The sequence below is a fragment of the Dipteris shenzhenensis genome, chromosome 7 (genome assembly GCF_047967505.1).
Source record: "Dipteris shenzhenensis isolate YYH24624 ecotype China chromosome 7, Dip_SZ_1.0, whole genome shotgun sequence".
NCBI classification, from domain to species: domain Eukaryota; kingdom Viridiplantae; phylum Streptophyta; class Polypodiopsida; order Gleicheniales; family Dipteridaceae; genus Dipteris; species Dipteris shenzhenensis.
Window position 1 is genome coordinate 38,327,075 of NC_141602.1, and position 27,525 is coordinate 38,354,599.

Sequence of the window (27,525 nt, forward strand, 5' to 3'; positions counted from 1 at the left end):
TTCCCTCTTTAAGAGGTTTTTTTCCCTAACCGCAGTTAGTTCACTAACTATGGTTAGTGACTACTAAGGTTTTGTCACTAGGACAAAACCTTATCTCTAACTCTTTCAGTTGTACTCTTTACACTCTTCTATTGCAACTCAGCTATCAAGCTTTTAGCTCTCAAGCTCACACTCTCTTGCTCTCTCTCTCTCCCCAAACTCTCACACACCCCGCTCAAACAAAAGAGAGCGCTGTGCATGAACCTTCAGGTCACTAATTTCCGACACAGCCAGTCGAAGCAATAGAATTCTTAGAGCATTTCGTCCACACAGCAAGAGGAAGAAATCAAGTTCGCTTCTCACAGCAAGAGAAAGAACTTGCAGAGAATCGATTGGCAACCTGGGGGTTTATATGCTTTCCGAGATTTTATCAAACAAAAGGAAACCTAAACTATGCTGTTGATCACGTAATGAAGATTGTTAGAAAGCCCATCCTTCATGGTCGCTGGTGTCTGCCATGTAGAGCATAGCAACCTCCTCGACTACGTGTGCACTTTCTTTTTCTTTGTTTTTTTGATCGATATTATCTCACTTTTTGAAACAATCTCTGTGTCCAAGTTTGCCACAATATCCACATTTGTGCCCGTACTTGTCCTTGGTCTTTGTTTTAGATGCCTTGCTTATGAATTCATGTTCCTGATCAATGGTCAGTACCTTGCGTCTCTGTTTGTCCAGTAGCATAGAAATCATTTTTGAGAGACTTGCATCATTGTTAACTCTTAAGATCTTAACATGATCATCATAAGCTAGTGTAAGGCTGGAAAGAAGTATAGCTTCAGAATCGTCATCTTCAAACCAAAAAATTGTTGTTTGAGTAATACCTTTGAATTTTGGAGCCTCGATCCAAACAAAGTCCCCACTATAGTCCAGTTTTCCAGTTTTGGCATGCCATCTTGGAGAGGTTAAGATGATGGCTATACCTCCCGGCAAGTGCTCGCTCGAGAATTTCTAGAGCCTTGTTACTCCTGTTATCTCATCGGTCTACTGATTCAGGAGAGTCATCAGCCTTTTTCCCTGTTGGTTTCTTCTCAGCACTTGACATGATCGACCAAAAGCCCTTCTCCATCAAATACAAAAGAAGCGTGAGGTGCCAAATAAGAAAGTTGCTGCCGTTGTAAGTAACCAGCTTCACCTCGTGTTTAGATTTGCTCTAGTCCTTTTCTTTTCATTGTTACATCAAGATGTATTTGATTTGATTATGTATGATCAGACTTAATTCAGCATGGGTGATGATGCTCGTTTCAGTAGCTCCACCCTTACTGTGATTTGTATCAGGTTTTCTTCCAGTCTCATAGACCCATCGGTCTTCCGAAGACTCTAATAAAATTTCTTTCTTTTCTTTCTTTCTACATCTTCTCTTATGCATATTGTGCGACTGTTAGGAGGTTGAGTCAGAGGAGCATTTTATTTTCAGGTACCCAGTGTACTACGAGATTCGAGGTCGCTACCATTGCCTCTTCAGAGACGGCTCCGGGCTCCTTTCCAGATTCCTTGCCTGCCCAGATCAGAGATGCCTCGCGGCCTTCATTCACGAGGGGGTCCGACATAGAGAGTACTGACACATCCCAACACTCCTGAAACCTCTAATCTGCAAGCAAACACAAGAACACACACAACGTGAGAAAACTGAGCAGGCTGCTCACCACCCAACCATGACATCTACGGGAGGTGATCCCGAATCAGGAGATGTCCCCTCCGAGCCACGAGCTGAGCTACTGGCACGAACTCCCAACTAGATTCTAACCAGCCTGGTGTCCCATACTACCAGGTGGCACTGTGAAGCTTGGGATCTGCTACTGGGCCTTGGACTACGCTATGATGCAGGCACGCGTCTGCGACTCAATCCAAGATCAGACCTAGCACCTGGAAACGAAACTTGCTCCCATCGGCTCTCTGAGAATTGAACCTTTGGGCCTCTCGGGCCCCAAGCGCCAAAAATAGCGAAGATCTCTAACTGGTTCGTACCCTTGCCACTCAACCCGAGAATCAAGCCTGCCTAGCTCTAAGCCTCCCCAGGCTACCTGAGCTAGTCTTGTGTACCCAGTACACGTCAAATACCAATCCGTGCACATGACATACTTCCCCTCCTCTAAGAACTCACTCTTGAGTTCGCTAAAAAACCCGGGAATGTCCGTTGGAGGTTCTGTAATGTCTCCCATGTTGCATCCTCCTTAACATGATCCTTCCACTTGATGTTGTATTCCGTGGTAGATCTATTACGAATCTGTCTGTCACGAAATTCAAGAATACACTCAGGTTCGTGGGAAATAAAGGTCAAATCTGTAACTTCTATTATTTGTTGAGGTGAAACAAGTTGATCGTCCGCACCCAATACTTCTTTCAGTCTACTGACATGAAAGACTGGATGTACTTTAACATCAGGAGGCAATTCTAGTCGAAATGCAACTGGTCCAATTCTTTTAATGACCTTGAACGGACCACAGTATCTGGGGGATAACTTCGGAACCAAACCAGTACTTAGGCTCTTGGATTCCTTGGGAATTCTCAAATATACCATCGTTCCTTCAGAGAACTCTCTAGGTGAATGATGTCTATTAGCATAAAATCTGTCCCGGTCTTGGGCACTTCTAATAGACTCCTTGGCAAACTGCAACATTTCCTGCCTGTCTTGCAAGGTCTTTGCAGCATCATTTTGAATCCCTTTTAACCCAATCATAACTGGTGACTTAGGTTGAAACCCGTACATAAGCATAAAGGGACTGTAACTTGTACTCGAATGCTTTGCACTGTTATAAGCAAATTTCTTCATAGGTAGATAATCTTCCCATGAAGACTGTCTCTTAGAAACATATGCCTGAAGCATATCTTCAACCAATTGGTTAACCTTCTCTGTATTGCCATCGGATCGTGCATGATTTGAGGAACTCTTACTTAGAGTAGTTTCTAACTTCTCAAAAACAAGTGTCCAAAAGTTACTTGTAAACTTCGAGTCCCTGTCACTGACTATGTCAGAGGGCAAACCATACAGCTTAAACAAGTGGTCCACAAACTCATGAGCCAGCTGAACAGCTGAAATAGTTGTTCTAGTAGGTAAGAATCTAGCCATTTTTGTCAGACGGTCGACTATTACCCAAATGGAGTCATGACCCTTGTGCCTTCCAGGCAAACCAGTAATAAAATCCATGGAAATGCTTTCCCATTTATTACCTGGAATTTGCAATGGCTGTAATAAACCCACGCTTCTAAGGCGTTTTGCCTTAGTAGCCTGACAAACCCGGCAACCTACTACATAGTTTTCAATAAATGCAGGCATCTTAGGCCAATAAAAGGTATGCTTCACAAGAGACAGAGTCCGATGTATACCCGGATGTCCAGCACTAGGAGCATCATGACACTCCGAGAGAATCTTGGATCTAAGTTTCAGAACATCTGGCAGACAAATCTTTTCATTCCGGAACAGCAAGCCGTTTCTAATCATCCACTGACCTGCTACCGCGTGTACCGTAGGGGGCACAATCCCTGAGTCCTGGTCAACCATGGAGCTGCCATATTGGACTCTCTGCCAATAAGAACTGAAATAACTATCAGTTGCGCAAAGCCCTCTCAAGGATTGAAATAGGTTTGAGAATATTTCCGTAAATGACATAGCATTTACAAACTTGACTCGACTTAAGGCATCCGCCACACTATTCAACGAACCTTTTTGATAACGTATTTCAAAATCAAAATCTTGCATCAATTCTGCCCATCTAGCTTTCCGTCCCCTCAATTCAGACCCATCACACAAATTGATTGATGATCAGTCAATACAAGAAACTTCGAACCATACAAGTAGTGTCTCCAAACCTTAAGGGCATACAATACAGCATAGAGTTCCTTTTCTAGTGTGGGCTAACGATATTGGGTGTCGTCTAGCTTCTTACTCTCAAAAGCTACAGGTCTGCCCTCTTGGAATAGAGCTGCCCCAATCACAAAATCACTCGCATCGGCCTCTAAAACATAAGGCCGGGTAGGATCGGGTAATGCAAGAACGGGTGCTTCCTTGATAGAAAACTTCAAGGTTTCAAAAGCCTTTTTCAATGCATCATTCCAAGAGATCGGCTGGGTAGACCTGCGTCCACGACCTTTCAATATGTTTGTCAGGGGTGTTGTGATATGTGAATAATCACGTACAGACTTCCGTAGAAATATCATAAATCCTAGGAAAGAACGAAGTTGTTTCACAGTCTGAGGGATAGGCCATTCTAAAACCTTTTGGATATGATCCAGATCAATGCTAATACCTTCAGAAGAAATCTTGTGTCCTAAGTAAATGATCTTACCGATTTGGTGATAACCCGTACGCAAATCAATCTTAGCGAAATACTTCGCTCTGGCCAAACGGTCTATCAGATCATCGGAACGAGGTAGAGGGTATCGATTCTTAATTGTCACTTTATTCAATCGTTTATAATCTATACACATTCTCCATGTAGAATCTTTCTTCTTTCTTAAGAGGACAGGTGCTTCCCAACGTGATTTACTTGGGCGAATATAGCCCATATTCAAGTAATCCTGTAGTTGTGAAGCTAACTCATCCTCCTCAAGCTGGCTCATCCTATAAGGTGGAACACTAATAGGTTGAGCCCCAGGTACTAAGTCTATGCGATGATGTACTGCCCGTTCTGGAGGTAAACCTTCCGGCAGTTGAGCAGGGAATACATCCTTGAAATCATCTAACAACGTTCTCAATTCACGGTGTTCAAACATACTTAAATCATTCTTGTTATTAATAGAGACAACAAATGAAGAAAGCGGAATCAAAACACATTGATAGACATCATAATGAGAAGTGTTTAATATATTCCGAAGCTGCATCGGAGATACAATAGGTCCCTGAGAAGAGGGAATATTATCACACTGAATACAAAATTGGGTGTCCTTATATAAAAAAGAAAGAGTATGTTCCTTCCATCCAATCCGAATATCATGGGTTTTAAACCACTCTATTCCGATTAACAAGTCCACATGCTCCAAGTGCATAACATAGCACGTAAGAGCCGCTGTGTATTCTTGAATCCGGATAGAAAGCGCTTTAATCTTGCGATCCCAAAACTGCTTCCCAGTTGGAAGCTGCACCTCATAGGTGTGATCGCTAGGTATCGTGGACAGCCCCATCTTCTGCACAAGTTTGTAATTAACAAAGTTGTGAGAGCTGCCTGGGTCAAAGAGAATGTGAACTCTTTGGTCCCTAACTTCTCCATAAACTCGGAAAAGATCATGGGAACCAAATAACGAAGTATTAAAAGTGCAATTACAAGAAAGTGGGCAGGTAATGACATTTACAGAAATACCTGTCATCAAAACTTGATTAGCTCCCTTGGCTTTGGTACCTGGATCCGCCTAGAGCTTCGGTCCCAGCGCTTGCTTTTGGTTCTTGCGCTTAGGACAATCATTCTTAGTGTGGCCCCGCTCCTCGCATAAGAAGCAACGTCCTTTCTTCTTTAGCTTCAAGGTACGAAGGAAACGGGCACGACCATTCTTCACCTGAGTCAAGTGTTTCTTGGAGGCGTTGTCTATAGACTTCGTCTCCTGTACCAGTGGTAGACTGGAAGAACTTCCGTTTGTTCTTCCCACTCGTGTTGGAAACTTTGGTTCCCTTTGCACTGGCCATGGTATCATCATAAATACGCGCGTAATTCATGTCCTCTTGCAACGTGGTACACTTGTTGTTCTTGATTTGTAACTTGTAGGAGTCAGGCAAACCATCCACAAAGAAACCTAACAAGGTCACTGGATCCATCTTTGTAGCTCTGGTATGCAAATCCCGAAACCTCTGAAGATAAACCTCAAAAGTCAAGTTCAGCTTGGACATATCGAGGGCTTTGAGCTTGCCTACGATATCATAATCTTCCTCCGTCTTCAGAAACTCTTTCCTGAAGACCCCTTCGAAATCTATCCATGTTGCAGGCTTGGGTTGGTGTTCCTTCCACCACAATAAAGCCTTTCCTGACATGAACCTGGCTGCAAGCTGTATTTTCTTGTCATTTGGATAAGGTTGAAACTGGAAGTGTACTTGCCACTTGTGCAACCAAGTGTCAACAACATCCTTGGTACGAGACTTCTGATCTCCGGGGAAAGGATCTAGAGTGATGTTCGGACCTAACACTGAAGCCATGGCATCCACATGCGTGAGCGCCTGAACAGTGCTAGTCTGAAGTGTGAGGGTAGTTTGAATCCCTTGTAGTTGCTGCGTCAACCCCGTTTGATTCGCGTTAACTCGCTCAAACTTTCCATCAAGAGCAGTGGTGAATTCACTGAAGGCTTTCTTCGTAATCAGATCGTCGTAGAGACCTTGGTCATCCTCCGCAGGGTAGTTCAAATCATGGTCACCCATCGCAAACTCAGGATTTACAGAATCAGCCATGTCTGAAATCTGATCTGAAAAGTAGTGGACTTAGAGAAGTGACAGGTGGAATCGAAGCTTGAAGGAGAGTGGAGCATAGAGGGAAAAACTGTCCCAAGAGGAGGTGACGAAAGAAGAGAAGCTGGCCGAAAAGAAGGGGTACAAAGCTGACGATCAGCTTGAGTAGGTGAACCCGGATTCCCACTGCTGGTTCCGCTGCAGGCTGTACCGTACGGAAATCTGCTGCAGCTGTAGCCGTACCTAGGTGACGAAAGTCTGCTAGGGGTGTGGAGGGATCCTCTTGCGCCCTCTAGCATAGGCTGTGGTTGAGCTTAAGATCTCGCCAGGCTATAAAGGAGACGGTGCAGCTATTTAGGAAGCTATGCTTTCCTCCCAACCTGGAGGGTCGATGCTTTTTTTAGCATGCCCATCCTCCTAAACTTGGAGGGTTGGTGCTTTTCTCGCATCAGCCACCCCAAACAGCAGCCTGGCCGCTTCTTGCTCTAGTCTATGGCGCACGCCTCTACACGCACCTACCTGCATCACCTAACCTCCTGCGCAGCCCTGACCAATACACGGAATCCCTTCGCCTACCAAACAGCTCCTCTCACGCCTCTCCTCCAATCCTCTCCACTCTCTCCTAGCTACACCTCACACCCTCTCTCAGCTAACCCTTCAGCAATCTCGAATTCATCCTCACTCTCTTCTTCCTACCTTTTCCCTAAATCCTGACCACTTCCCATAATCGACGGACCAAACAAGAACTTGCAGCATAAATTTCAAAATTAGGGCATACCTGCAGGAACAAATCGTCCAAAGTTCTTGGAACAGAAGTTCCTACCTCAGGAGTTGGCTCTGATACCAACTAACACGTCCCAGCACTCCTGAAACCTCTGATCTGCAAGCAAACACAAGAACACAAACAACGTGAGAAAACTGAGCAGGCTGCCCACCACCCAACCATGACATCTACGGGATGTGATCCCGAATCAGGAGATGTCCCCTCCGAGCCACGAGCTGAGCTACTGGCACGAACTCCCAACCAGATTCTAACCAGTCTGGTGTCCCATACCACCAAGTGGCGCTGTGAAGCTTGGGATCTGCTACTGGGCCTTGGGCTACGCTATGATGCAAGTGCGCGTCCGCGACTCAATCCAGGATCAGACCTAGCACCTGGGAACGAAACTTGCTCCCATCGGCTCTCTGAGAACTGAACCTCTGGGCCCTTTTTATAGACTCGGGCCACAAGCGCCAAAAATAGCGAAGACCTCTAACTAGTTCGTACCCTTGCCACTCAACCCGAGAATCAAGCCTGCCTAGCTCCAAGCCTCCCCAGGCTACCTGAGCTAGTCTTGTGTACCCAATACACGTCGGATACCAATCCGTGCACATGACAAGTACTTACTTAGGCGACGAGGCTTGGCCACATCATCAGACACCTCTCAGAGCAGGATCACAGCGTTCTTTCCATTGAGTGACATTGATTGTCCAGTCTCTAGCCGCAGACGTGACAGAGACCCGACCCGACGACCACAGCACGACACATGAGACATCGAGAGGGGACACAAATCACTCTGGGGGACCTCCCGTCATTGTTTAGACTCGGGATACGTCCCATGGGAGTCACGGTGGCTCTGGTCTTGTGTCGAGTCTCGTCCAGGATACCGAGACGCACGGCACCCCTTGACGGGCGCCATCGTCCCATCATCGGCTATGCGCCAGTCAGGGCGACATGACATACGGAGGATTTCGCTCCGCTCTTGTCCTTTTCTTTTCTTTTCATTGTTACATCCAGATGTATTTGATTATGTATGATCAGAGTTAGGGTTCAGCACGGGTGATGATACTACCTTGGCTCTGATATTGTTGTTGGTACGTGGCTTGTATGATACTATTGCATGTAATAATAAAACAAAAATTTCTTTCTTTCTACCTTGGCTCTGATACTATTGTTTGTACGTGGCTTGTATGATACTATTGCATGTACTAATAAAACAAAAGTCACTATCTATTTCATTAACTAAACATCTGATGCAAAAGATTGCAATGAGAAAGAAGTAAGCTTTATTCTCTATTCATAATCGACAATTGTTATTCATCTCCTCAGCTCGACCAAGCTTGTTGGAGTTACAATTGAATTTGCACACACACTCTACTTACAACCTAAAACACGAGCCATATCATAGAGAAGGATTGAAGGTAGACGTCGCCAAGCTCATCACGATCCAGCCATCACGGAGAAATTGCAACAGTTGATCATAAACGCGCCATCAGAGGGAGACGAGGTCACAGAAAGACCATCAATGAACTGCACTTAGATTCCTCCATGCATCTTGCCGTGGAGCTCCACGTGGAGTTGATCTACCAACTCCCCTTGCCTAGGGACGAGCATTTTTCGAGCGAAATTATGCGAGCATCCGAGCGAAGAAATCCAACTATGTAAAATATGGCAAAAATAGATTGGAACAAAACATAGTTTCTCTTGGAAATATCCAAAGTATTATATCAATGCCTATTCTATACACAAATCTTGACATAAATCTTTGGGAATGGTGAGTAACATAATGGGATGGCTTTTGAAGAAACCCACATGTAGAGTAGACTTCTCTATGAAAATTCCCTTATGATCCTTCTTACAACTTTTACTTAATAGGAGGTGACATGGAAAACCCTCTCTCGACCTAGCTTCATAAAGGGTTTTCCCAAAGAAATCTCGTTGAAGCAAGTCATCGGTACTTTCGCCAGCGAAACCCCTTTGAAGTAGGTCTTCCAAGGTAGTTTCGCTGGCAAAACTACCATGGACAATACTTTTAAAAGTGGCATAACTTTCACATCCAATGTCCAAATATAGTCATTCAACCACTCAAATTGATAGAAAAATCCCATTTGAGCACAACTATGGGTTATATTTTGTACATGTACTTTATGAGAGTGATATATACGCCCAAGTTAATACTTATCTATAGTCATTTAAACTTCTTTAGAAATATATTCATAAATATCTTGTTATTTATGCTATCAAAACACTAGAAAGCTCTTGTCATATTGATATAAATGTGTTTAATAAGTAATTATATATGTATAATGTTATTACATTGAGAGTGATTATGAGGGATGTTTCTTAAAGGAATTATTTTTTGACACTTTTTTAAGGTAATAACAGGGGTACAAAGGATGTCTATGAATAAGAAAATTTATGGTATGTAAAATTGAATGAGTGACTATTCTGTATATTTTTATGATAAAGGGATGTAAAATAAAAGTGTCAAATCCATGTTTCCTAAAGAAATACAATTTTTTAAATCTCTTGAAGAGCACGCTCTGCTCATAGGTTTTTGCTTGTAAAATTGACGCATCCCCCTTGCCTCAACCATGCACTCAGTCCAAACTAGAGTTTGCATCTCGAGAATAAGTAGCCCTTGCATCAAAAAGTGGTGCTGGAAAAACCAGGTGACCTATGCCTACCTCTAGAGCATGGCCATGATTTGTAGTAGGACTAGTGGTCCAAGCAAACCTTTGTCCCTGGCCAACTCTGGGGGGATTGTATGCATAGATGTGACACTCTTCTAGGAGGAGTTGTCCTTCTATTTGATAGGGAGCTCATGAACTACCTTGTTTCTAAGAGGTCCCTCTCGATAATCCAGAACAGCCTCTGGCGGCTTATGAGGGATATACAATGATTGGTCCTCCTTTGAGTGGACAAGCTCCTCAATAGAAACTAAGCCAACATTCTTTTAACCACTAACATGCAAGACTAGATGTATCCTTACACCACGAGCTATCTCTGGCATAGAAGCTATAATCACATGGATTACCCAATAGGGACCAAAATATGACTTCTTGGAGTTGTCATCGCTCATCTGGTCCTTCCATTTGATAGAAGCCGAGGGACTACCTTGAACATGAGAGGTCTCTCTATAATCCAAAATTGCCTCTGGTGGCTCATAAGGGATATACACTGATTGGTCCTGAAAGTAGAGAAGCTCCTCAATCAAAGCTAAGCTATTAGGCTTTTGCGCCCAACATTCTTTTAGCCACTAACATGAAAGATCAGATGTATCTTCACACTAGGAGCAAGCTCCGATTTGATAGGGATCACAATAAGGGGCCGATAACTTATAAACTTGACCAGGATAGACAATGTGAATGCTTTTGATTTGCATAAAACTGGCCTCTATTCTGAGCTGTGTGAAGGTTTGTCTTTGCAAATTGAATCATACCTTGTTGCAGTTCGAAAAATCACCAGTTGCTTGAACCTTCATTTTTTGCAGACCAATAATCCGCGAAGCATATCCTCAAGAATCTGATTGACATGCTCCGTCTGTCGTTCTAACTTAGGATTATCAGATGAACTCATGTTGAGTTTAGTGTCCCATTTCTTGGACACTCATGTAAGAAATGACTTGTAAACTTGGGATCACAATCATACCCATAAAGACGAAATAACTTGTATACGAACATTTGTGCCTATTGTGGAGCAGATCGTAGTCTTTGTTGGAATGAGCCTAGCTTTCTTGGTCGGTCTATTCACCATTGCCCAAATAGTAGAAATCGTAGTCTTTGTTGGAATGTGTTGAAAGTGTCAGAGTGCCACATGTCATCATCGGAGTGTGTCGGGTGTAGGGTCACACTCCCACCCCATAGTCATGCACGTGTGCCTTCTCACTCCCTAAAAGTGTTGGGAGGGATGTGAGGAGAAGGTTCACTTATGCTATAAATATCAGGGTCACTTAGATGTATTATTCCTTATGGGATCACTTACATGCTCCAATGCCACGTGTCAAGGTGCAAGTGCACCCCAACCCCTTAGTCTCTATTTTTCATTGTTTTTCACTTAGTCCAAGGTATCCATTGGAGGGTTTTAGGACCACAAGAGGCCCCTATTTCAAAACCCCTCCTTCGTCCTAATAGGTTGACTTGACCAAGGTCAACACCATAGAAGATTGACTAATTGGACAAGCAGAAGGTCTGAACAGTGCGACAGTCACTCATAGCCACCAATTAGGTGCCACCAAGGTACCCATGGGGGGATGTTAGGACCACACAAGGCCCATATTTCAATAGAAAGACTTTGGCGTCTTGGTCAGTCCATCTAGCACCACCCAAATTGCATCATGTCCACTGCTTCGAGGCAAAACAACACTAATTACATGGAGATACTTTTCTTTTTTTTAGCTTGGGTTTGCAATGGATGTAGCACGCCTGCTTGCTTAGGCATTTTGTCTTATTCACCTTTGAAGAGATGTGGTAGTGGAAGACACACATACTCACAAAAAATCGAGTGAATCCTGAACAGGATCTCACTTATGTGATAGTATGCAATGTTGACCTTCCCTTTACTATCCGAACTTTTTTAGGGTCTATGCAAATTCCGTCAACAAGGATGATATGAGAGAGCAGTTCTCTTTTAAAAGTCTTACAATTTGGACATATTATTATAAAGGATTTCACCTCAAAGAATAGCCAAAGCTATCTTTACATGCTCTTTATGCTTAGAGAATGTCTTCTTGTACACAAGAATATCATCAATAAAAATGATGATAAATTTTCTTAGATATAGACGAAAATATCTTTCATCATCTTTTGGAAAGCAGCATGTACAATAGGGAGTCCAAAGAGCAAGACTAAGAACACATAATGCTTGTATCACATATTTCCTCCTAATGCAGATATATGATGGTATATGAAGAACTCACATTTGGACATATTAGGATAGAGGATTTTATGTTGAAGAATACTGAAACCTATCTTAGATGCTGTTTATGCTCATATAATATCTTCCTGTACGTGAGAATATAATCAATAAAAATCATGATAATTTTTCTTTGATATAGGCGAAAAATGTCTTTCATCATCTTTTGGAAAACAACATGTGTAGTAGTGAGTCCAATTTCCAAAAGGCACGACTAAGAACTCATAATTCTTGTATCGTGTATGGAACCTTGTCTTAGGGACATCTTCCTTCTTGATGTAGATATGATGGTACCCCGTATGAAGTTCGAGCTTCGTGACACACATTGCACCATGCGTGCAATCAATGAGGTCATCTATGCAGGGCAGAGTATATTTGTTCTTAACAGTAGCTATGTTAAGACCTTTGTGATTCTGGCACATTGTGTTCAATTAACACGTAGAAGTGCCCTTTTACTTGTACAATGGCTGCTGATGTAAGTCACATTAGACCCCTTTTAAAGGGTTCCTGCTTAGACCTAGCCCCATCATAATGCCATCGCATGCTATTAACTTGGTGTCATAACACACACATGCATGCATGTGTGTACATGTGTACACATGTTTATATATCTGATATATAGGCATATCATGTTGGAAAAATAGAGCGGGAGCGCAAGGGAAGGAGGAGAATGGAAAGTGAAGGAAGCTGAAATGAGATTGCAGCAACAAGAACGAAGTGCAACTCTAGGATAGTCATGGAGACAAAACCCTAGGATGGACCTTGACTAAGGTCAAAACACGTGTGGTGAGCAACATGTTTGGGGGGGGGGGGGCTCTTATAAAGGGAAAAAGTGTCCTTAGCCCCTTTTTACCTTGGATTTCTCTCACCCCCTGCAGTGACAATGCCAAAAATATAATATTAATTACCAAATGGATATAAGTTTGAAGGATTAGTTTTTATGTATATTTTGAAATGATTGTAGAAGGGGTAAGCTTCTATTGTGAGTTTGTTGCCATCCTTTTGGGTAAAGTATTATTTGATAAACTCTTCTTTTTGCAGGTCAAACGGATGGTAGTTGCTACGTTGGCTGAATCTGGCATGAACCTCTCTGATGATGTGATTGAAAATATTATTGATAAGGTACAATTCCCTTGTTTGTAATTTGGAAGTTTTGTACTTTTTATGAGACAGATTGTTTTGTTGGCCAATCGATTGAGCTACGATCTTGTATGATTGATGGAGACCAAACACTATTTGTGAGACATGCAATTATGTAATGCTGATTCCTTCTCATGCTTAGTTTCAATGGGACCAAAGCTTACGATGTGAGCAAGGCTTGAAGATTGCATGCGTAATTCTAATTTCAAAGGGATGAATGTCTTCATTTGTGCTAAAGGCCATAAAAAACCCATGAGATAGAGAGCAACATAACAAAAGTCAAAAAATGTGACAAGTTTTGTGAGCCACCCAGGGAGTGATGTATATAATGTCTTCGTGCTGCTCAAGGGTTTGTTTTGTATCCTCCATGACCTAGGCTATGTATGTGATCATAGCATTTCTTATGACTTTGTTGTGAGATGAATTGAACAACGATGTCATTTCCATATGGATGTGGTGGAATTCGTCTCATACAATAGAGCATACTATAGACTTTAGAGATATGTCACAATCCCGCTTGTCATCGATGTTGCTAGGCTTCTACATTAGAGTATGTTGTGCAATTGCAACATCGCAATGCCGCACATCCTTGACCTGATGCTGCTAATCGGATACCTTGTATTGGGTGGGGATGTGGGTGGTCCTTGTGTTGTCCACTTTGAGAGGATGCTCTCTGAAAGAATGTTGTGATACTCCATTATCTGAACTCGAGAATGAGGCAAATGCAGCATTTGTCTTGGTAGTTGGTTATCCATCTTGTATTTGAGGAAGCCTTGGATAACTAGATGGTGGTAGTGACCTCATATCTCATAGTATGAAGAGAGTATAGCAAGAAAAGGCTCCCTGGACGTGCAATAGGCTGTTACTTGCTAGCCACTTGGTCCAACATCATTGGGAACCACCTGTCCCCGAGGCCCCCAAATACTGTTTGTATTTATAAGCATAGCTTTGGTATCTTTAGTATCTAGCCCTTTTATAGAGTTATGCTCATAGAAGCCATGGTTTTCTTGGATTAGCTCTGTCTTTCCTCAAGTAGTTGTATTCGCAAAATCTAATCTCATCCATGCTAGCTCCAATCTTAACCTTAGGTCGAAAGCCTTGGTTAGATTGTGCATTGAACTCCATCTACCAACAATAATGCGAGCACTTATGAAGTGTGTCATCGTCACTTGAATCTAGCTAACTCCTAGATTTTTTATGTATCTAAGTCTTATGTTTAATTGGCCTTAACCCTAGATCATCCAATGATGGTTTAGCCTTGGTAATCATATAACAGAATTTCCCTCTTAAAGTAGACTTGTGTCCTCATAAATTAGGGTAGAAAAAATGAAAGTAGAGATATAATCGTTGAACATCCATCCAATGATTCTCTTTTTTTTCTTTCCCCCCCCCCTCCAAAAAAAAAAAAAAAACCAAACAAAAGAGAAAATAATTGTCTATTATAATACTTTGAAAAGCTATACATGTTTGAACAATTAGAAAAACAACCGGCGCTTAATCATAGAACATTGTACACATCTTAGCCTTCATAACATAGTGTGAAATAAAGTTAAGATATCCTAAAATAGGATGCTCATATGGTGTCAGTGTCCATATACTTGTAGAATCCCGTAGGATAGAATAGATGCATCTTGCAAGAGGTGTGAGAGCACAATGAAAGAAAGATGGTAGTTCTCTATTATGATTGTGAGAGAGAGGACTCTCTCTTATAGAAAGGGGGAGAAGGTAATACCTTCCCTACATAAGTGGCAATCAGCCCCTACATCAGTGGGAATCAATCCCTACATCACTGGGATTGCCTTTGTCTTACATCATCACTTAGGTCACATACTAGACACATCATAGCACTTGATGTGCCTTTACAACACACACAAACACACATGTGACTCCCATAGATGCACACATGCACCATAGGGCAAGCCCTTGATCATACTTACCCCAACATACCCCCCCTCAAGGGGTTGCCTCTTGCAGTGTCAAGGATACATCTAGTCTCATAGTTTCTCATGCCATCTCATGGTGGTCAAGGATAAATCTATGGCTAGGATCTCATGCTAGCAAGGGTTCCCAAGGGTGTGAGGTTCACAGAAATGGGATAGACAAAACACATATCACATGGTCTACATCATATGGTGATCAGAGGTGATTTTACATAACATATTCTTTTTGGAGTACTACTCCAGGCAGAGAACCTCAAAATTTGACCAAGTGATGATAAACAAAAAGGACAAAGTGCCTAAAAAGCATAGTCTTCATTTTCTTCATTTGCTGATGGAGTTCTTCCTTCAGGCATTTTTGCCTTGTTGTTGAAGTAGTCCTTCTTGTCTTTGATCAACCAATTAGCTTTTTATTTTGTAGACTTCTTTCCATTCACAACATTCCATATCTTCTTTTTCATAAGCATAAACTTGGCTTTTGTTTGCCAAGTATGGAAACTAGTTCCATTAAACTTATCAGTAAAGGTCTTAGCTTCCATGGCAAGGTCTTACCCGAGGGCAGTGTCCAGTGCCTTACAAGTGAAAATATGAGCAATAAAAAATAATCCTTCAAAGCATTTAGAGTAGCAAAGACTTGTAACCAAATTCCATACTATAAATCATAATGAAAATGATGCTTTCACTTGCATGCTTCATAGAGGTGGCTAAATGAAAGTATTCCAAGCAAATCCAGGTATAGCAGCTTAAAGTAAAGCTGTAGCCACAGTTGTACTGATGCTATTCAACACTTTAAAACATCAGAAATGCTAAAGTAGCATCTAATGTAGCATCAGACTCACAACATTGTCAAAACTGTCCAAAACAGAGACCAGAACTTGGAGGGTGCAATTCTCACAGCTCATAGCTCTATTCAAGGGGATTTTTATGCAGGAAGAAGGGCCTTATACCAGAGAAGGGCTACCAGCAAGGAGGGGTGAAATGTTGCGCCAGGTCACCCTATAGATACTTTAGAAAACCGACTGGTTTTTCGGCGTTTTCTCCTCCATCTCTTGTCCAAACGAGCTCAGATTTCAACAGCAGCTTGCCCTTAGTGTCGTCCAACACGGGCTTAGAGGAATTTGCAGATAGGTAAGTACAGAGGGGGCATTGCGCGAAATTTCGTCAGAGAGTGTGAGTGTTGGCGTTGCGCGTAGTATAGTCGAAATTTCTCTGAATGCTTGCAGCTGGAAGTTCGCCCATACGTGAGGAGTTTGCAGCTCAAAGGGTTTGGGCAAAGGTCGCTTGAAGGCAGAGAATAGAGCTCTCAAAGATTTTGGGAAGGAGGAGGAAAAATGGAGAAGATGAAGGAGCTTGTAGTTTATGCTAAAGATAGCATCTAATGCTAGGCTAGGCTAGATCTAGAACCTAATGCTCTGATACCAATTGTAGAATCTCGTAGGATGGAATAGATGCATCTTGCGAGAGGTGTGAGAGCACAATGAAAGAAAGATGGTAGTTCTCTATTATGATTGTGAGAGAGAGGACTCTCTCTTATAGAAAGGGGAAGAAGGTAATACCTTCCCTACATAAGTGGCAATCAGCCCCTACATCAGTGGGAATCAATCCCTACATCAGTGGGATTGCCTTTGTCTTACATCATCACTTAGGTCACACACTAGACACATCGTAGCACTTGATGTGCCTTTACAACACACAAACACACATGTGACTCCCATAGATGCACACATGCACCATAGGGCAAGCCCTTGATCATACTTACCCCAACAATACTCTCACCGTGTGTCTTCCCAAGACACGTGATAGTAGACCCTCACATTGTGTCAGGCTTGACATGTAAGTCTTGGTCAATCATACTTTCATCTGAGACATGTGACTCCATCTTGAATACCTTATCTTTCTTTTACATTGGGTCAAGGCAAACATGAAAAAAAGTGTTATGCAATTACCTTTCTTAATAGCTAACTTTGACTTTCAACTCGATGTTCTAGCTACAAGAATGTTTTGGAACTCCAAAACGTGGAGATGTATAGAGAATGAAAGGGTTGACCGAAATGAGGAATATATATTGTACAAAAGGAGCGAACCCAACCACACTACTAATAATCTAACAAATCCTCCTTGTAGTGTCAGCGTGAACTTCTATAGGAAAGTAGATCAATCACCATAAGGTATCAAGCCTAAAGCATCACGGAAAGCTTCAACCTTTTTTCTAGATTAAGCCTTGTTGAAAAGATCAACAACATTGTCATTTTTAGGGCAATAGATCAGGCTGATCTCTCTTGCATGTAATCTCTCTTTGACAATGTGCAAGCATGAAACACTACGGCAATAGCACTTTATTGTCAATGAGAAAGCAATCTCTTGAGCCCTACAAACTCAATTGTGGTTGTGAATGCCTCACATGAGGTGGCGGCCATAATGGGTTGCTTCTTTCTCAACCAAGATAGGCATGAGCTGCCAAGAAAGAACCAGTTTCCACTCGTGGACTGCCTATCATTTTTTTTCCCCTGAAGAAAGGAACCTTCTATTAAAGCTTGAAAGATTTCATACAAGACAGCAGCCCGGAAGGTGTTGAGTATGGAAAAAACCGGGAAAGGGCTGAAAGAAAAACCGGCTTGTTCCAGAGAAACCCAGCTCACTGCCTAGGGGATCTCTGGTACTGGGACTAACAATCAGGTGGGGGGACTATATAACCAATGAATCCCTCGTGGAGTGAAAATGTAAAAACTCCTGCAAGCCAAGCCTTGCAGAGAAAAGCACGCCTCGCGATAGTCACCCTAGAGCTTGAGGCCCACGTTCTCAGGTGGAGTGGAGGGTGTAGATGATATCCTGCCAGATGGCGATCAAGGTAGCCGAGGGGGCAAGCGGAATCCGGATGCTCAGCCATCACCAGATTGCAGCAAGCAACCCAAATGCTCCACGTAGTGATACTGGTTACTACCTCCCATACGCTATCCTTCGAAGGAGGAGGAGGAGCCAGGCTGTCAGGAGGGATTGCCTCATGGAGCTCTATCCTCTGAATGCTCTGACCCTGTATCCAGTAAGTTGGGGAGATCTCATCAATCTAGAAAGCGTGTCCTCCCTCAATCAACCAGGCCACCATCCCCCAAGTGTAGTCCCTCCGAAGACTTTGCATATGGGTCATAATCCTCAGGGCTCCCATCCAAATCCTCGCTGCGCTACGACAGCTCTAGAGGTAGTGTGGGATCGTCTCCAGAAAACCAGTAGAGCAATAGTGACACTGCCCTTTCATTCGCATCTGCTCCAACGACGGGCCGATGGGCAAGCCTCCGTGGGCGGTCAGCCAGAAGAAGTATGCTATCTTCCTCGGCCGCAAACTGGACCATAACCGCGTCCAAAACCTGGAGTGGACAGCTCGGGGTACTCTCTGGGCCACCCAATGCCTCTCTCTCGAAGGGGTCCACATCTAAAAGTCCATCTAAAGCCTCCTGCCAATCTGTGTGGTGTAGGAAAAGAAGGGCATTTCGTCCACCTGCTCGGCAAGGCTGCCCCTGGAGGGCCAGAACCACTCTAAGGGATCCCACTGGACTTGCCTCAAGGGCTTACCCTCCCAAAGCCAAAGGTGCCAATTGGGGGTATCTTGCTTTGAGATACTGGGAGGGTCAATGTGCCACTCCTTCCCCAAACGTCCAACCATTGTTCCATCTTTGGGTCTCTCTTAGTAATTGCTTGGAGTAGGCCTCCAGGACTTACACGGAAAAAACTGGGCTGTGTGGTGCCTTGCTGCATTTGTCCTCAAGGGGACACTAGTATGAGAAAACTGGCCTAACCATCTGCTATCCATCCACACGCGAAGTCCCACCAGGACTGAAGGATAGCTAGGTCAATCCCTCTCATCCGCTACCCTGCCCCTCGTAGATGCGCTATGGCAACAAGCCTCGCCCTCTGCCTCCATGGGTAATTTGCTCCATCTGTCAAAGGACCCAGCCGTTCCATTGTCCCACTGTGCCCAACCAATGTGAGTCCGTTGTTCGAGCATACGCCTCTCCTAATCTCGGATCTCTGGGTGCAAAACAAGGGGCTGAGCACGAATGATGCCCCCTGCTAATCTCTCCCAGACCCTATGGAGGCTCCTCATCAAGGGGGAACCCTTCTCCGTAAGGGAGGCCTATGAGAAGATCCATCTATGTGAAAGTTGCCACTGCCTCCAGTGCGTTGGGTGTTCTTGAGAAGCCCTTGCTGTAAGAGGAGCTTCCAAGGCTCTGCACCTGGGGTGAGGCCGCGAACAACCAACTTGCCCAAGAGGGCCCTGTTCTGCATCTCCGGATCGATGATACCTAAGACTCCGAGCGCCTACGGCATGATCACCGTTTGCCAAGCGACTTGGGCTCTAGTGTTCCTTGTGCTGTCCAAACCTGCACAAAGGAAGTTCCGAACTAACCGTCAAAGCTGCTCAATGCACCCTCTGTGAAAACACCAGTAGGAGGTGATATACTAGGCTGTGGCAAGAAGGACCTGGTTTGCTACTAAGGCACGACCTGCTAGGGAGAGTTTGGCCGACAGTAGAGAAGCTTGCGCCGAACACTCTCAAGGACCGGGGCAATCTGCTGCTCTGCTGTAATGTCAATACCAACTTGGCATTCGAGGTATCTCGCCATCTGGCCCCACGGTATCTATCTGAAGCCAGAGTCGCTCCCTCACTCACAAATCTCTTGTGTCTCCTCAGAGCTTGTGAAGAAACCTATGGACTTTGTCCAGTTGATCCGCGCATCGGAGGCCTTACAGCAGATAGCCAGGGCTCCATCGACTCTCTCCAAACTCGTTGTGGTGCCCTCTACATACAAGGCCGTGTCATCTGCAAACTTTGAGTTCAGTTCTGCTCCTTTTGCCTGATTGGGTGCCTCAACCCTGTGAGGCCCACCACCTGTGATCTCAAGTAGTAGCCCAAAGCCTCCGCCACAAACAAGAAGAGGAAGGGAGCGAGGGGGCAGTCCTGGCGGGCTGAGCGAGAGAGAGAAATGGCCTCGCCCATGTGTCTTCCGATAAGCATCTAGCTAGAGCTCTTGCATAAAGCACATAAACTCCTCTGACCCATTTGTCTGAGAAACACAATCTCCGCATAGTACCCTCCTGTCATAGTCCTTCTCGAAATCCAAGAGGATGGCCAACGGATGTGACTCCTCCCTGGACCAATCCATTGCCTCCCAGAACGTGAAGATGTTGTCCAGCATAGTACCGTCCTGTTGTAGTCCTTCTTGAAATCCAAGAGGACGGCCAATGGCTGTGACTCCTCCCTGGACTAATCCATTGCCTCCCAGAACGTGAAGATGTTGTCCAGGATGTTGCGCTACTGGACGAACCCGGTCTGTTTATCGTGAATGATGTTAGTAAGATGGGGCCGCAACCGCAAACTCAAGACCTTGGAGGGGATCTTGTATGCGGTATCAAGCAAAGTGATCGGTGTCCATTGCCGGATATCTGACCTATCTCCCCCTTTGGGGATCAAACAAATCGAGCCCCTGCTCCGGGACTGAGGGAGGGAGCCCATGTCAAAAATTGCCTGGCAAGCTAGTCGGAAAGGGGTGGAGATGATCTTCCAGAAGTTTCGGAAGAAGGCCGGAGTCAAGCCATCCTCGCCAGGACACTTCTGGATCGATAGAGCCTTGACGGCTTCCTAGAGCTCCTCATTCGTGATAGGCTCCTCTAGACTGCTGCACAAATCCTGCAAGACTACCATCGGAACGTGATCCCAAACTACCTCCCGGGCCACAAGACCAGCTGAATGAATCCTCTTTGTCTGAAAGAGCTGGCTGTAAAAACTTGTGGTTAGGTCTAAAATCTCTTGCGGGTCAGTGTGCATGATGCCCTGTGGATCTCGGACACGCTGCATCTACGTGCTTGCCGATCGGGACCCAGTGGTTGGGAAAAATTGCTTCGTCATCCTGTCCCCCTATTGTACCCACCGGGCCTGAGAAGAGTGATAGGAGAACTCAGCTTGTCGAATCTCCGTGTCTTGAAGCTCAAGGCAAGCACTCTCAAACTTGTCCCTAAGCCAGTGAGATCCTGGGTCCTGTGCCCTGAGCCGCTCTATGGAGGCGAGGTCTCTCCTCAATGCCAGCTCGGGCTCCTGAAGAGTCCTCCGCCGCCTAAGGGCATGAGCCTGCACTCCTCACTGCTCCTCTGGATTGCATCGGCCACCCAGCCCTCGCACGGTGCCGTCTCTGACTGTTGCCAAATCCCTGCTATGACCTACTGAATCTTCTCATCCTGCAGGAGGTCCTTTGGAATGCGGACCCCCTTTTGGGAAAGACCTCTACGGGGTTGCTCTAAGTGAAGTACTATTGGAGAGCGGTATGACATCGTGGTATCTGCCAGAATCCCGGTAGAGCTGCCTCTGTGTAGTGGCCAGTCCCCAACGTAGAAGCGGTCTAGCCTCTCAAGCAGTTCATCATGTCTCCTCTGTCCGAAAGAGAAGAGGAGGCCTCTAGGTATCTTGCTGAAATGTGGCTCTCGCCACCGGTCTCTGCCACTGATCATGAAAATGAACTGCTCCCAGGTGCTCTGCTCTGCTGTTGGCAGCTCAAAGGAGGCGCTGCCTTGTTTGTCCTCTCCAAACTCCAGGTTGTTGAAGTCCCCTCCAACTATCCAGGAATCAAACATGTGATCTCCCATAATAGCATCAAACATGAAATGTGATCTCCCATAATAGCATCAAACACCACTACGCTGTGGATGCAAACGGGAATCTCCAAACTGGGTGTGTCTGGAAGCCCACTACACTGATCAAACTCCGTTTCCAAGGCTGCAAGACCACAAGCATTACCTCTAGGGATAGAGGGTAAGTGTCCGAAATCTGCAGATAATTCCAGGGTCCCAATCTCCAGAAGTCCCACGGTGCCCAGGTTGGAGATTGGGAACTGTCGATCGGGAGGACGAGCCCCTTCCCTCTAGCTCCCTCCCTGATTGGACCGGATGTTGCAATGAGGAAGCGGAAGGGGATATCGTCTTACCCTTGCTTGTTGATAGGCAGGGGAGGGGTGTCGAGGCAGGGGAGGGGTGGAAGGTTGAAGAACCTACTGAGGAGGAGGAGAGGGGCTTGGAGGGGGGGGAGGGAAGGGGGTGGGTGGTGAGGGTGACCATAATAGGAAATCCGCCGCGGGGGGGGGGGGGGGGGGGAGGGGGCCGGGGAGGGGAGGAAGTAGGGGCGACCACATTCCCCCTACCGATCAGGCTCGTTGGGGCTTTGGACTCGCTCCTCAGTCGCCGCGCCGCTAATAGGCTAACGTCTGCAGCTTCGGCAATCGTAGCGTCAAGAGCTCTTGGGGTTCGCTGCTGATGCAACGGTGAGTGCGGAGGTTGAACCTCCATCACGGGAGGATCCTTTGGTTGGGCAGTGGCCCCTTCCGCTAGGGGAGGTGGATCTCCACGTAAGGGATCCTGCTACTGCTTCTCCTCAGGTGCCTCTCGAAAAGCCCCCCCCCCTTCTCTCTCTCTCTCTCTCTCTCTCTCTCTCCAAAAGACAAACAAGAGCAAGATTTTGGCATTTGGATGGGCACTAGATCTGAGAAATTGGTTCAGGAAGTGGGAGGTAGAGGAGTACTTGAACTACTCACCAGAGGAGGTAGATGAAGATGCTTTTCATCGTGACCTGCTGAATGCACTACACAGGAAATGGCAAACAGCTAAAAATAGAGATAAGTTCGAGTACTACTGCACATTTATCAACCCCCAATATTGGCCCACTTATACAGCAGAGGAGTCAGCCATGCAGAAGTACATTTGCACACCTATGGCAATGCATAAGCGGAGGGCTCTGGCTTCACTTCGCACCCGATCACACCAGCTGCAAATTGAAATAGGAGGATGGAAAGACATGCCAAGAGAGAGCAGAATATGCCAATTATGTGACTAGGGTATGCCAGAAACAACACATGGTAATGATATGCCCTTACTATGCACACATTAGGAAAAAGTTCAGCTCTCTTCTTGAGGGACTTAAACAGACTGGCTGATTTGCTACATAAGGCGTCACCCTCAGCTTTAGAACATTTGTATCTAAGCTTTTCAAGCACAGAAACTCACCTAGACATAAAGGTAGTTTCTCTTATTACGCTCCCGTTTGAGGGAGGAGTCTTTATGTATGTAAGGTTTTGTATTGTTTAGGTCCATAGGCCGATTTTTGGTCTTAGAGGACGATAATGTCTAGCCCTCTGCCTGCGACGCTTGCGAGCATCTTTGCTTGGTTTCTTTTTCTTTTTAAACCTGGGTCTAGTCCCCTTCTGAGGGGGTTACCCAGGGGGTTTGAGACTCCTGTTGCTCCTGTTTGGGGGGTGCTGGGCTCTGTCCTGCTGACTCTGCCTGCTTTTCGGGGGTGGGGGAGGAGGGGCTCGGCCTTGGTTGCTGGGGCAATCTCTGGCTAGATGACCCGTCTGTCTACAATGAAGACACTGGCCTAGTAACCCAGAAATCTCCACTCACTGGCGACGTGTGCCCCTTTGAGGGTCTCTGGGGAGAATCAACTCGCTGGCAACGTGCTGCCATTTGAGCCCTTTTGGCCAGACAAGTGTCACCACCAAGCTTACTTTCTCCGAGGCGTAAGCCAATTAACCCGAAGCTGCTCGGGAAGAAGAAGAGGGGTGGAAAAAGGGAAAGGAAGAAAGCGTAGAAGACGGTCAAGAAGCAAGCGCGGCAGACGGGAAATGGGTGCAGGAATGGAGGAAGAAACGAAGGGTGGGGGGAGTCAAGACGGCGGGGGAGGAGAGAGAGTATGGAGTAGAGGTGGAGGGGGTAGAGGCGGGAAGGAAGCATGGTGGAGGCAGCGGACGGGGAAGGAAAAAGGCGTGGGGGTGGACGAGGAGGCGGCGCGAATGGGGGGTGAAGAGCAGCCAGGGGAGAAGTGAGGGAGGAGGAGAGAACCCGGGGGGTGGAGGAGGAGGCGCGGGGGGGCAGGAAGGGGCGCAGGAGGAGGTGCAGGAGGCGAGCCGAGGAGGAGGTGCGGGGGGCAGCAAGAGGACGGGGAGGAGTTGCGGGGGGAGGCGACGGTGGGAGTGGCGGGGGGCCTGGCAAGGAGCGGTGTGGGAGGTAGAGGCGGGCTGAAGTAGAGGGGAAAGGAGGCGGGCTGGAGGGGCAGCTTCAGGAGCAGGGGCAGGCAGCTTGTGGACTGCCGATCATTAAGAGTCACCAGCCCAATCTGAATCACTGATTACATGAAACTAAAAGTGAACCACCCCCCCCAAGGAAAGAGGTACCACCAAATGCGGGCCAAGGAGGATGTGGCTTTGCTCCACAATGTGTCAAGGCAGTATCGGGGGAGCTCAGCTGGATGAGGAAGACGCCTCTTCCGTAGATAGTGACCTCTTGAATGTGGTCACCCTCTAGTGCCAAGCTTGCCTAGATGCACTCTCGCACCTGTCGCCTTGTGGGTGCGAGGCCCACAATTCTGCCCACAATTGCCTTGTCCTGGAGGACTGAACTGCATGCTGCACTTGTTGCTTTTGCGTTGGAGAAAGGATAACCTTGACGGATTTGGGATCAAAGGTGCTGCCATTTGAGCCCTTTTGGCCAGACAAGTGTCACCACCAAGCTTACTTTCTCGAGGCTAAGCCAATTAACCCGAAGCTGCTCGGGAATAAGAAGATGGGTGGAAAAAGGGAAAGGAAGAAAGCGTAGAAGACGGTCAAGAAGCAAGGGCGGCAGACGGGAAATGGTGCAGGAATGGAGGAAGAAACGAAGGGTGGGGGGAGTCAAGACGGCGGGGAGGAGAGGAGAGTATGGAGTAGAGGTGGAGGGGGTAGAGGCGAGAAGGAAGCATGGTGGAGGGCAGCGGATGGGGAAGGAAAAGGCGTGGGGGTGGACGAGGAGGCGGCGCGAACGGGGGGTGAAGAGCAGCCAGGGGAGAAGTGAGGGAGGAGGAGAGAACACCCGGGGGGTGGAGGAGGCGCGGGGGGGCAGGAAGGGGCGCAGGAGGGGAAGGAGGAGGTGCTGGAGGCGAGCGAGGAGGAGGTGCGGGGGGCAGCAAGAGGACGGAGGAGTTGCGGGGGGAGGCGACGGTGGGAGTGGCGGGGGGCCTAGCAAGGAGCGGTGTGGGAGGTAGAGGCGGGCTGAAGTAGAGGCGAAGGGAGGCGGGCTGGAGGGGCAACTTCAAGAGCAGGGGCAGCGGCTTGTGGACTGCCGATCATTAAGAGTCACCAGCCCAATCTGAATCACTGATTACATGAAACTAAAAGTGAACCCGCCCTGCCCCCCCCCCCCCCCCCCCAAGGAAAGAGGTACCACCAAATGCGGGCCAAGGAGGATGTGGCTTTGCTCCACAATGTGTCAAGGCGGTATCGGGGGAGCTCAGCTGGATGAGGAAGACGCCCTCTTCCGTAGATAGTGACCTCTTGAATGTGGTCACCCTCTAGTGCCAAGCTTGCCTAGATGCAATCTCGCACCTGTCGCCTTGTGGGTGCGAGGCCCACAATTCTGCCCACAATTGCCTTGTCCTGGAGGGACTGAACTGCATGCTGCACTTGTTGCTTTTGCGTTGGAGAAAGGATAACCTTGACGGATTTGGGATTCAAGGTGCTGCCATTTGAGGCCTTTTGGCCAGACAAGTGTCACCACCAAGCTTACTTTCTCCGAGGCGTAAGCCAATTAACCCGAAGCTGCTCGGGAAGAAGAAGAGGGGTGAAAAAGGGAAAGGAAGAAAGCGTAGAAGATGGTCAAGAAGCAAGGGCGGCAAACGGGAAATGGTGCAGGAATGGAGGAAGAAACGAAGGGTGGGGGGAGTCAAGACGGCGGGGGAGGAGAGGAGAGTATGGAGTAGAGGTGGAGGGGGTAGAGGCGGGAAGGAAGCATGGTGGAGGGCAGCGGATGGGGAAGGAAAAGGCGTGGGGGTGGATGAGGAGGCGGCGCGAACGGGGGGTGAAGAGCAGCCAGGGGAGAAGTGAGGGAGGAGGAGAGAACCCGGGGGTGGAGGAGGAGGCGCGGGGGGGCAGGAAGGGGCGCAGGAGGGGAAGGAGGAGGTGCGGGAGGCGAGCGAGGAGGAGGTGCGGGGGGCAGCAAGAGGACGGGAGGAGTTGCGGGGGGAGGCGACGGTGGGAGTGGCGGGGGGCCTGGCAAGGAGCGGTGTGGGAGGTAGAGGCGGGCTGAAGTAGAGGGGAAAGGAGGCGGGCTGGAGGGGCAGCTTCAGGAGCAGGGGCAGCGGCTTGTGGACTGCCGATCATTAAGAGTCACCAGCCCAATCTGAATCACTGATTACATGAAACTAAAAGTGAACCCCCCCCCCCCCCCCCCCCCCCCCCCCCCGGGCATAGAACAACCCAGAATGCTGTGTGCCTTGCAAGTATTTGAAAATGCACTTGACTGTATGCCAGTGCATGGTGTTAGGCTGTGCATATGTCTGCTCACCTGTGACACCCCAAACTGAATCTCAGGATGTGTGTTGCATAGGTAAACGAGGTGGTCGACAGCCTGGCTTATAGAGTGGCATTAAAAGATTCACAGCCACCATACATTGACTGCTTAAGCCTAGGTTGGACTAGAGTTGAAATTGGTTTACAATTCTGCATTCCCAAAGGTGACATCTCAAATGAGGCTTCAAGGTCAATTTTCCATTTTGCAATTCTATCCTCATTGGTTCTTGTGAGTAGCAAATCAATCACATAAAGCATGATAATGATCAAGTCCCTTTTTTCTCCATCTTTCAATTGGACTGTTCTTCAAACCTTGGCTCTTTAAATAAATATGTATCTTCTCGTACCAAGTCCGTGGAGCTTGTTTGAGACTATGGAATGCTTTACTGAGGTTACACTCCTCGTACAATGTGTATAGGCCGAGAAACAGGGGCTGAGGATGAGGCAGGGTGCGGATAAATAAGTCTTTCTCAAATCAACAAGGTCCTCTTGCTGCTCATGCACCTTCGCGGGATGAAAAGTTTGCAGCTATAGATCCAATACACAAAGATCCACTTGATTTTGGATACTCATAGCCATGACAAGACTCAATAGAAGCCTGTTTCTCCTACAGCATAATAGGTGCTTCGTTTGAGAGGTTGAGCTCCCTTGACCTTCGGGTACTGATTTTTCTAGGGTAGAGACTTCAGATCAAGACAGGGCTCCTTGCGTACTGATATTCCTAGGCTGTGGCTTTCATTTGGAGAGTAAATCCCTTTTAGCTTGTGCAGCATAACGCTTGTGGAGACACTATGGGGACCGCCCCGCCCCCGCCCCCCCAACCCCCCCCCACCCCCACCTATCGCCTTGTGGGTGCGAGGCCCACAATTCTGCCCACAATTGCCTGGAGGGACTGAACTGCATGCTGCACTTGTTGCTTTTGCGTTGGAGAAAGGGATAACCTTGACGGATTTGGGATTCAAAGGTGCTGCCATTTGAGCCCTTTTGGCCAGACAAGTGTCACACCAAGCTTAA

General features: G+C 46.7%; 1 protein-coding gene across 5 annotated transcripts in view; it reads left to right on the forward strand.

The window, feature by feature from the left end:
* The window catches only part of LOC147900317 (calcineurin B-like protein 3), a 111,902-nt gene that overhangs the window by 75,624 nt on the left and 8,753 nt on the right, over window positions 1-27,525 (forward strand). For all 5 annotated transcript variants that reach the window (XM_087377265.1, XM_087377264.1, XM_087377262.1 and 2 more), the window contains one exon: window positions 13,119-13,199. In XM_087377265.1, the coding sequence (XP_087233391.1) occupies window positions 13,119-13,199 (81 nt within the window). The remainder of the gene's footprint in view (window positions 1-13,118; window positions 13,200-27,525) is intronic.